Raw genomic sequence first — 12,104 nt, 5'->3', positions numbered from 1 at the left:
GCAGCATATTGCTTTACATGTTAGTCTATCACTCTGAACACACCGGGTCAAATGAAACATAATATTAGCTCGGATCAAAACATTCATATTCTTAAAGTCTGGAAATCCAAACAAGGCGTTCCAGTTAAAAGCAAAGCTCCTCCACTTTGTACTTATATGGACCTTAAAGCAAGAAAAGAGGATTACAACTGACATTTTGAAAAGAAGTGAAGGCATGCTATGACTTTGTGTGTTCAAGACATATTTTAATGCAACAGAATAATGCATATAAACTCAGGCAACAAATCCCAAGGACAATCATTTCAACATAACCTTGTATCATAACCATATATGCATACAGACAATAGAATACACAGCTTTTCAAGCAGCTTCTCTATATGTGACATAATATATTTGGCAGACTTGTTTTTCTTTCAATTGGACTCATGTTTTGGATGTTTATTTTAAAGAACAGGCATAATCCAGTTTTATGTAACTTTATGGAAATATAATGTAATTGCATTCAATTATATTGTGGCAAATATGTTTTATTTTTTCAAATGACATAATGCCCCTTAAAATACAACGTACACCCCACAAATTGAAAAAATATACTTATTTATAATTGCTCGTCTTGAGCGAAGACTGCATCAGTGTGGGGGTGGAGGCAATTGAAAGGCTGTGGGGGAAAAAACAGTGAGACAAGTTAGAAGAGAGGGAGGTCTCTTGGCCACTTGTGGCCTTCACAGCCCAGTCACAAATCATAGAGGGACATGGCAATCTGAGTGACAGATGAACAATGCTCCCATTTTCCAGCCCCCTGCGAACAGGCCCATCCATCACAAGTGGGGAGATTAATTCAATTCATCAGCTTTGTCTCCTTGGGCCCCCAAATACCACCTGATATTGCTAAAGGGGGACTTCTAAATGTTTGTTGATTTGATCTGAGGCCGCTTGCGTGACACTGAATTAAAACATTACTCTTTACAGTACACCGGTATCGCCAACAGCCTGCCATAATTCTGATGAAGATGAATTCTTCTGAAGAGGAAAATGTTTGCCAAAGGCAGCAAACTATAACAAACTGGAGTTCTCAAAGTAAGAAGAGCTTCTGCTGGTGGCGACAGAAGAAAATACAGGTTCCCGTTAAGGTTTCATGGAAAAAGCTTTTTACAGAACAAGATAAATCCACACTGTGGGGATCCAACTTTTATTAATCGTCAAGGAACGGAAGATGCAGAGAAGCTTTAGTCCTATTAGCATGACACGGTCAAAGGATATTCACACAATGAGCAATCTATATAACCTTTAAAAAAAAAAACACATTTGGGCAGTTGGCCAACAAAATGTAATTTCTAAATATCTACACAAACATAACAGAAATATTAATTATGTGGTATTGGCTAGATATTTATTGGTTCTCTTAAAAATGAATCCAAAATTATATTTTAACATCTTTGTCATTTTCAAAGTTATTCTCTCAAGTACATTGATGAATACATAAAGGACCTGCAGCCTAACTGAAATTGGAGTCATGAAATCTATACTGGTGATCCCAGATCAGTGAGCCAACAGCGCCGCTGGTGTCACATAATAAAAATGTTTTATTATAAACTTACTGTATAATAAAATGGAGCTTACAAATGTGCATATATGCAGTTCTGTTAAGAGAATGTGTGGAGCATGGGACAACCAATGTTAGTCATGACCTCTAGTGGCCATTACAATAACTGAATATAGATATATAATACTGAAATAAAGAAGCATTTTACAGAAACCAGAGTTTGAATTGTAAAGCTTAAATAAGCCACCGTTATGCATGGCTGTAAAGCTACAAGTACCTTCCTTGGGTCAAGCATGAATACATAGATGACATTAAGTAAAACAATTTAACTTAATACATAAGAAAAACTGACTTTATACACTATTCAAGCCATTAATCATTTACCTTGGGAAATTAAGCAGTTTGACAGTCATCGTCTTTGAAGCATTGGCTGAAGAGCATCTCATCAGGAAATACCCAGAACAAATGTCCGTTTCCCCACACAGAGGAGGAGCAGAAAACAAAATCTCAGATTTGCTCATACAGGGAAAATCTTATGTCATGCCAGTTCAGATGCAAAAGGTGAGAATGAGTGCGGCATCACAGGCCCAAAGAAAACGTATGAAATGAGCAAACAGCGGTCTCATTTACATCTCACATTCTGCTTGCCCTTCTCACCCACTTCCTCTTATGTACTTCCTCGTCAGAAATCATTTGGTAGTAAAGAGAACAAGGAACAAAAACAGAAAGTGTATGGTCCCAGTCAGACAGCCTCAGTCCATGGAATAAAGCTTTAAAAACACAATTACAAAATGACACGTCATGAGAATAATTTGTACACAAATCCCTTTATTTTAAACATTATTCCCTTTCTGAGGTTGATAGTGAATCCTGCCTCCTCTCCAGACACACATGTAATAGGCCACGCTCAGAGATCCCACTATAGACACCAGCAGGACGACAACTACCAGGACAATTTTCCACACTGCTGGATGCGCTCCTTCACCCGGCCCTAACAGGAAACAAACTCTGTGAATATAGTCTGGATTGTGCAGTTTTAACAAAGACGATGATGCGCTGAATTACAAATGCACTACTGATACCAGCCCACCTTGTTCCTTCATGTCATATGGCACTGGAGAAGTCGGCATGTTCTGGTCATCCACAGTCACCACCTCAATGACTTCTGTTGGGCCGTCGAGCCACACGCGCTCCTTTTCTGTTAGATATCGTCCATCAATGTCTTCATACTGTGGATTCTCGTCAGTGATAAGCCACTGGCTCTGGATGTCTTGAGGAAGGCCTGTAAATTAAGCGTTTTCAGCAGGATCCTTCACAAATAAAAACCTAAGCAAATCGATCAAACCTTCAGCTTAACACCAGATAAATATTACAATTATCTTCTTACCTGAACGAGCAGTTGAGGAGGCCAAAAGAGCCAGGACTACAAGATAAAGAACAAACATGGCTGCGCTCACTGGTGCTTGGACTTCCTTTGCCCTTTATGTGGGCACTTCATCTATAACATTGGCATCAGCTGTGGCCTTCTGACTCAATCAAGATAAATCACTGCAACTGAGCTCTCAAATCGCCCGGTCTGCTGTGCTATTGGGTGCTTCCATTGCGCTGGTTAAACGGTCCCTTTTTCATCTGAAAGTGTCGGTCGGTTACTCAGGAAGTGGAAAGTGTGGCTGCACGAAGAGCAAGTTGTTGTGCTGCCACTTGAAATCACAGGAAGGTGTTTTCATTGGAAGTCCTTGAAGCAGACTGCATTTAGATAAGGCTTCAATATGTTTCACTAAACTGAGCTGTCAATCATTATTTTACCAAAGTGGCTCTGCACTTACTTGTGGTCAATATTTGTATTGTTGAATATAACTGCAGGAGTGATAAGAAGAATCCCACATGCGTGTCGCTACATCATTTATTTCATCATTTTATCTCCAGTGCGTCAGAAGTTGTTACAGAATATTGTGTTTCCATTGTAATGAATGGATCTTCAGCTTTCACATTTTGAAAAAAAAATAATCTCCACATTGTGAACCATCACAGCACACCGAACAAAGTTTAAGGTGTTAACCTTTTTTCTTTATATAGTCAAGGCTGAAACTGTGACTCATAAAACCCACTTCTAAACACACGGCCACATGAGATGTTCAAAAAAAAGTAAACCTTCCCTTTTTACTCGCAAAAATAGAAATACAATGAAGTTCTGTGCACATTCTGAAATGTTAAAATTGAATATATAGATTTTCACAAGGGATGCACCAATATGCTTATTATAGGAGGAAAAGCGTCATTAATAACATTAATTATGGTTGCATTACATCTAAGTGTTCCAGTTACAGGCCCATGTTGCACAATTAATTACTGTCATGGCTTACTGGGACACTTAAAGTAAATATGTGCAGACTCGGGGGGCCTTTGTTACTTACACTTGTGCTTTCCCTGCTATGATGAAGAACATAAATACCCTTACACCCACACCTACACAATGTAAAGGTAACCTCTGTGCTTATGTGAACATCCGATACTGCACACACGGCGTCTTTGAGCGTGGGTTGCAAATCATTTAAAACACCAATAAAAAGAATATTGTGCACCTGGTGTGGTTTTTAAAATACTATTGAACAGGAAGCATCAGCAGGCAAAAAATAATAATTGGTGCACCCCAGATTTTCACAATATTTCCGCACACGTCTTTCCATGACAAGGTGAACCACATCCTTCACAGCAAAGAGAATAGGATGTGACGAAACACATTAAACAAAAGTTATTGCTAGAATGGTACATTACTGACAGAAAACAAAATGTTCCTTTGTCTTGTTGACAGCTCATCCAAATGTCAAGCTACATTTAGTATCAGATCCCCCTTTTTATTTCACATTATGTAACCACTCATTTTAAAGAGTTTCCCTTTGCATAGTTTAGCATGAGATACAGTATATATGACTTGGCTCCTCAAAAGAAAAGAATTGGAAAGATTATTGACATACAGTATCTGTATATTTCTAAAAGAATCCCTTAAACCCTTTTCTGCATAGCTACGACACTGACCGTCACAAGTGCAATTCAAAATGTAGTGCACATTTACTATATGGAAATACACTGATTGAAAGCCTGATTAAAAATGGATGAGGCGAATGATATTTCAAATTTAGTTAGAGATTTTTTAAATGTGTATGTTTAATATTTTCAGATTAAAGAAGTATCTTGATAAGAAATAATTCAAATACTTGTGACGCTCTCTTGAACTATAAGAATTAGTTTAAGAGAGCCATATACCATTTTAATTCATATGGATTGTAAAAACTCTCCCTGTGGAAACCTTGGCTCCCATGACCGACAATAAGGTCGAATGAAACGGTGAGAAAACATCTATTCCAAGCAACAGTAACTTTTGTTTTCACAAACAGTCAAAGACAAACTTTAGGTACGTAATGAATAAGAGCGACATTGTGGCAAACTGGCTTTTCTTTTTGGCCTGTCATTACAGTTCCACTGAATATGGCGTAGAAACACAGCACGTGTGGATTTGTATTGACTCTTCTTTACATCTGGACATGAGGTGAGCTCACAACTCTAAACCACGAGGGCAACCTTCCTCTGTACGGAGGATGACGGGAACATAACAGCACACTATCCCTGCCGAAAAATACTTAGAGGCAGAATTTCACCGAGAATATTTATACAGTTTTCACGCGGTTACTTTTCGGTTTAGGCATTTTTTTTTGGTGTCACGATCCAGATTGCCCTGAGAGGTTAAAGTTAAGGATCCCAAAGGGGATATTTCATGGAGCAGGATTTCCCTTTTAACAACTTAATTTACTAATATTTATCTGAAATAAAATCTATTTTATTATATGCATCTTTGACTAACTGTGGAGTCTTGCTCCATGAAATTATTCTTCACACAGAGGTAGATAACCAGCACAGGTGTACAGTATGTCGACAGGACTGGCTTCTACCCGCGAGGGGACATTTTGTCCTGCATGATCCGTCCTTATTTGTCCTTCTCTTCCTCATTGTAGATCTTCCGAATGCTCGAGTCAAGCAGGAAATCCACTGACCTATAGGGTACAGAAAGTGGAAACATTGTGATGTTGGACACATGATACAGCATTTCTGAATCCATTTCATAAAAGCAGAAGTGGTCGATGAAAACCTCTTCAATATATTTGACCTTTTCATGAGAAACTATTGTGTTATTTTCCTTGTTTGTGGGACCATAACTTATTCATTGCCATTGGTGGTAAGACCAGCACCCTATTTTACTGCTGAAGAACAGAAATTAGTATAATAATAGAAAATATATAATAAGCTTTTGATAATGTTCCAAGCTCTCAAAACATAACATATAAAGTTTTTATATTCTGGTACCATCTGATTTTAAAACACATATTAGGATGTAAAATTCAGACCCCGTCGGCCACCACTAAATGGAGGAATGTCTCTGGTTAAGTATTGCAATGTACCGGTATATTTAGTTTATGCATGTTTTAAAAACGTAAAATACACTCAGCCAAACACTTTAGCTCTAAAATATTTGGCATCATTTTGAAAAACACAATTTAATATTTGATTTAAATTTGGTCTTAACCAACTCAAAACTCAACCCCATTTGGTCCTACATATATAAATATATTTAAAAAAAAAAATATATATATATATATATATATATATATATATATATATATATAAAAATAAATAAATAAATAAATATATTATATATATATTATATATATATATATATATATATATATCTATATATATATATATATATATATATATATATAAATAAATATATATATATAATATATATATATATAAATATATATTTAATAAACAACAAATAATGGGGAGTATTTTCAGCGGCGGATTAATACACAGCTGGTGTTCTAGCAAGTATTTCCAGCAGCAGGACGTTGACCCTTTAAATAAATCTTACAGCATCATACTAAATCCACATGCATTTTTAAGAGACAAATAAACCTGTGCAAACCTGTCTATGGGAGAAATGATGAAGGGGATTGTAGAGAGGCCTATAGCTGTAGTGGTCCACTTGCGGACGGACAGGGGCAACTTGGTGGTTCTGCCCAGCAGGTATAGTGACCCAGCACACACACGGTTAATGGTGAAGCCCGGGATGATCACAGAGGCGAGGGCCTGCCACACAAACGTGTCCACCACTGCCACCGCTACCCGTGTCGTCTTCCCTGGGTTGTCTCCGTGAGCCTTGAGGAACAGATTCAGGATCAGAAAATGAGGGTCGTCGCAGCTATTGCAATGCATTTTCAAAACACAGTGGATACAAAAAAATTGATATAATTATTCTGAATTTTAATGTATAGTTTCTCTATTCTAGCTTCTTTATTTATACCCCTTTCCCATAACATAATAATTGAAATTTGAGGAATAGGATTATTAATGAAGATAACATATGCTTGTAACTGTAATGGATTACCTCAGCTGCTTTCTTCCCCTTGTCCACAGCATCAGCGGTAACATACACAGTGGCCACAGCATAGCTGCCCCATACGAAGCTCACTGGTACCAGAGCACGAAAAGCCTCCCCGACCTCATTGGCATAGCCTGCGGTGAACACACACAAATGAAGAGAAGACCTTTTTAGTCACACACACACACATTAGTGTAATTCATTTTCCAAAAAACAAGAGAGAAAACGCACAATAAATAAGATTAAAAGATAGCAAATTCAAGGTTTCCAAAGATATTGTTATTGTGAATTCCAGTGGTGGAATGTAACAAAGTACATTTACTCAAGTATAGTACCTAAGTACTATTTTTGACATACTTGTACTTTACTACTTACACTTCTACTCTGCTACATTTTGGATGAAAATATTGTACTTTTTACTCCACTCAGTTACTTTGTACATAAAAACACATGACATGATATGATGCAGTACTGAACTACCAACCAGCCCAGTATTTCTTTTAAAGTAACTAGAATTTGTTCAACATTGACATTGGGGATAAAAAAAACATGATAATAATAATAATAATATTCTATAATATTATACAGTGAAAAGAGCCAGTCTGCATACTGAGTACTCAGTCTCCAAATCCAGTACATACAGTTTATCCTGAAACATACAAGAGGCTAATGAAACTTTAACTCTGACACTTGTGTCAGTGAAAATGGAGAGTACCAGTTGGAAAATGATGCAATACCCAGAAGGGACTCAAAAGCCCTTGATCCCTTATTAAGAAGTCACCTGTGCCATATGACACCGTAAATATAAACCACTGGTAAGATAAACTCCAGTCATGCGGGAATATTATCTTTGGTTCAATGACGACAGAACTATCAGAGCGTGATAAGTTGAAATCTGCTGCCGCCGTCTCTATCTCTGGCACTGCTGGCATAACTGAGACAAGCACTGAGCAAACAGTCGACGACACGTTACTGGGCTGAAGAAAGCAACCATGTCACAGCCAATGAAACACTGCTTGGTGATCATTCATCTTCTCCACGATAATAGTTATCGGCTACATAAATGAGGAGCAATCATTGGAAGTCAAACTTCTCCGTTTTGAGTTGGACCTTCCTTGACAAACACATCAAAAGAAGTGGCTTTGTATTTATTATCCGCTGAAAGCAATCAAGATCAGATTCAGATTAGTGGAAAATCTAAATGCACACAAGATTTTTATCTTAGGCGTAAACCAATATATTTACTGTAGTCAAGTTACAGCATCATAAAGTGCTTAAAAGTTATCACGATCAGTTCTATTATTCAGTCACACCGGTCCCCCACAATCCTGGCCTGATGTTATCTTACATCAAACATCATCCACGCAATGCGATATTGAAATTTGGGGGAAAGAGGGGGGCATTGGTATCTGCAGATGCTCTGAGTTGAGGTGTTGGTATTGGTAGAGAATAAAAACATTAATTGTTTTATTATCAAAATTCAGCTTGAATGCAGGAGTGAATGACGCTTCTGCAGCTTCAGGAAGAGAGCAAATCAAAAGACAAGCTTTGGGGTTTTCTAAGATTACATAAAACCTTTTAAAATCAAAAACTAATGATGGTCAGCCGTGTTTAGGACTGAGCAGTACCCTGACAATGATTACAAACTCAGCACTGCCTTGAGTCACAAGAGCCCAAGTTTAACAACCAAAACCACAGATACACATTCAGCTGCTATTTGCATCAAACCCGGCATCCCAATCAAGAAAGCATGTGCATTTCAGATGTTCTTGCTTCACAATTGATCAAAGAACTGTAAAAGTAAAGTTGTATATTAAAATTAGCTGACACACTCTATGTATTTGAACCTAAAACTGCTAAATGTCAACAGAATTTACAGGAGAAGAAGATCAGAGCCAAACAGTCCTAGTTATTACTCATATCTCTACATGTTGGTACAGGGCTTTTACACAGAGGATATTTTGACGTCAGTTTCAAGGTCCTTATGCTGGCTCGCTGTCACACTGCTGGATTCCTGGGACACTTTGATAGAACTGAGCCATCATTGCTACTCTTGTGCTTTTCCTAATATGACAAGGCGTATGAAAAGAAACGCTGTCGAAGAGAACAAGACAACTTTATGGAACTCGGTCATAGCTTCAGACTGCTTTACTTTAACACTGCAGCCGTGAAAATGGCAGCATAACTACTAGAGCTCCAGGAGCACCTGTCAGCATAAGGTGATAAGAGGTATAATAAAACATGATAACAAGGAGAGTTCAGATAACATTATCTAGTAATGCACTCAGTTAATAATAACAATATGCCATGCGCTGGCACCATAGGCTGGGGTCCAATTCTACCCTTTGTGATTCACTATTTGCCTTGTGACAGCGAGGCACGATGGCGTGTTAGGGAGAGAGTGTGTGTTGTGTTCACAAGATGTTGAAGATAGAGAAAAAGAACCAAAAGAGATCAGGAATTTTAAAAAAGGAGTTGTCTACAAGGACAGCCAATCTCTAATGCCATCCATCAACGATAATTAGATTTATTCATTTTGAATATGTGATTTGTGCCAAAAGAAGAAGGGTAGTGAACTCTGAAGGACAGATAGCTGATGGCTGAAATTATGTTTTTTTGGGGGATTTTCCTGCTCGTTCAGTCAGATAAAATTGCCACATTTCAGATTAAATCCAGTTGCAAAACCACTATCCCATTTTTTTCCACAGTAGTAAAAAATAATCTTTTCCAGACATCGAAAGAGTTCCAGGGAATGCATTGCTGAGAAGAAATTCATTCTTGGCAAAAAATGTGCAGAGAGACATGACGTGTTGTAAACTACTTCAAGGGTTAAAATAAAATATAACCTTTGTGTTATATTAATGTGAACTATTCATATTTAAAAATGACATGTATAAGAAGAAATGCTATATGAAATTTGACAACTCCTATGTACAAAGGAGCTTTCCATCCATGAGTTGCACCATTAAATTGTAATGATCACCTCAAAGAATGGCTAAAACCACACACATAATGTAGGAACACTTAAATATCCGTCTACATGCATGTCAATATCGACATTTAACTGCACAGGCAGGATTTATGACACAAATTATGATTTTATGAAGGGGATAAACAAATTGACATGAGATAACATGGTCACCGCTGGCCAATGTGAGCTGTGGAGGAGCAGGAGATTAAAGCATGTTCACCAGGAGAACTGCATGCACAGTGGGAACTGCTGCAGTATGAATGCCCTTCAGGTTTGTTTTAACTGTACATGCCCTTCTCAGCTAGCAGCTCATTGGGCGATAGTGTAACCAATGTTATTAACGACCCTAGTGTTTCAATTAGAGAAGGACAGCATGGAAAGCAGGAAGTAAATTGTATCTGCCACAGAGTCTCAGTCTGTTCATGTCTGTGGGCGTTTTTTTTTTTTGTGGTTCTGTGACTCACTGTCTCAACTTGCTTTAAACAGCAACCTTTGTTGAGACATACCTGGGCTACAGACACAACTCTATGGCTATAGCTAACAGTCAAAAAGCAATTAGCTGTATGAAAAAAACAACCAAAGCACGAACAACGGTATTGTAGTCCAGTCTTGGACGCCATTTACGCCCAGTTGTAACAAAATGACCTTGCTATACATAGATTGTACCAGCTATGCTAACTTTAAGCTAGCTAGCATGCAGCTCTGGGGTCAGGACGGCTCCAGTGTAACGTTTACTGTTTATGTGTCTGTTCAGAAAAAAAAACAGTTGTCGGAGAAGACACAAATAACACAAACACTACAATACATACCTAAGAAGCGGACCCATGTGTCGCGATAAATGTCGACCGTTTTGCTTGTTTTTTCTTCCATGCCTTCCTTGTTTTTTACTCCATCCCCCTGTGCTGTACTGTTTAAACTCGCAGTGTGAACAGTCAGAAAGCCGACACACGGCAGGGACAGTGAAGGGGGCGTGATCTTAACGCTACAGCATCCTGCAGGCGGCAGTAAAGTCCCGACATCAACACAGGGCAGCAGCAAAACTACCACTTTACTGCCCTTCAATTTCACTACTTACACACAGCGGAGGAAAGTAACTGCATTTACCTTATTTTCATGTACTTTTACTTCACTTGAGCATTTTCAACTGTATGCTACTTTACAGGCTACTACTAGGCCTACTACATTTCAGAAGGCAATATTGTACGTTTATTTTCACAATTAATTATTAATAAATAATAAAATAAAACATTCATAACCTAATCATCAAAGACAAAACAAACGAACAAACAGCATCAACAGTTGTAAAATAAGTGAAAGGAAGAAAACCTAGAATAAGATATGTACAACCCACAGAATCATTTTGCCATAACTTTAACCTTTTTAATCCACATTAATCCACAAGAATCCACATTATACAACTACCCATATGGGCAACTCCTAGGGGTGTGGAAACTGTGCATTTTAAAGGGGATAGTCACCATTGCAGTGCGGCATTAAACTGCATTGTGTCCTCTTTCTTGAAAATGTGCCACTGTACCCTGTCTAGTTTTGATATTGCATTTCATGGTTCATATTCCTACTAACATTGTTTTTAATCACAGACAAGCGGAAACACAGAAAACCTGGGGTGATGTAGTATTCCAGCAGCAGGAGTACTGGTTGGGTTCTGGGGCTCTGGGCAAAATTTAATGAAGCCGCTCTCTGTAGTCTACTGCTGTGAGCCTGTACTTGATGGGTACGTAACAAGCAAAGAGTGTGAAAGGTCAATATGGGTCAATATGAGCCCACAGTTCAATTTTGCCTGGGGGCTCTGCATAATGGTGATCTCGTGTAGTGCAAATTTAGTAGCTGACCAAAACCACAACAGAAATACAGCTCACAGAAAAAGCCTAGATGAAAGAGGTAAAAAAGTAGTATAAATAAAAGACACGTTGACAATTTCACAGCAAACGCACTGTTTAAAGATGATATGAATCTACTGCAGCTTCAGTTTAGTTTCAAAATGACAGCAAGTAGGTAGATGGATTATCAAGAAATTAGATATGTAATAAGGGTCAAAATATACATTATTCCACAAGGTATGCTTTTTTAAAAACTGATAGATATCCTGACAAGCCCTTTTAATGACTTCAATGTGACAGTACTTGAAAGTA

At 38.0% G+C, this 12,104-nt stretch overlaps 1 protein-coding gene across 1 annotated transcript; it reads right to left on the bottom strand.

Annotated features, from left to right (window-relative positions):
• Positions 1-3,428: 3,428 nt before the first annotated feature.
• mtfp1 (mitochondrial fission process 1) lies at positions 3,429-10,969 on the bottom strand. The gene is made up of 4 exons (XM_029444217.1): positions 10,761-10,969; positions 6,987-7,114; positions 6,525-6,757; positions 3,429-5,592 (listed from the first exon to the last, which is right to left on the bottom strand). Exons 1-4 carry the CDS (start codon positions 10,819-10,821, stop codon positions 5,526-5,528), a joined length of 489 nt encoding a protein of 162 aa, XP_029300077.1. The 5' UTR covers positions 10,822-10,969; the 3' UTR covers positions 3,429-5,525.
• Positions 10,970-12,104: the final 1,135 nt, after the last annotated feature.

This window comes from Cottoperca gobio, chromosome 12, assembly GCF_900634415.1.
Source record: "Cottoperca gobio chromosome 12, fCotGob3.1, whole genome shotgun sequence".
NCBI classification, from domain to species: Eukaryota; Metazoa; Chordata; class Actinopteri; order Perciformes; family Bovichtidae; genus Cottoperca; species Cottoperca gobio.
Note: the sequence above shows the minus strand (reverse complement) of the source record. Positions and strands in the feature narration are given on the sequence as shown.

Excerpts from the sequence above, each read along its gene's own strand:
- mtfp1 (XM_029444217.1), bottom strand. The coding sequence starts at position 10,821 with ATGGAAGAAAAAACAAGCAAAACGGTCGACATTTATCGCGACACATGG. Across the intron at positions 6,758-6,986 it reads AGGGGAAGAAAGCAGCTGAG|GCTCACGGAGACAACCCAGG; the intron begins GTAATCCATTAC and ends CTGTTCCTCAAG. Across the intron at positions 5,593-6,524 it reads ATCATTTCTCCCATAGACAG|GTCAGTGGATTTCCTGCTTG; the intron begins GTTTGCACAGGT and ends TGTACCCTATAG.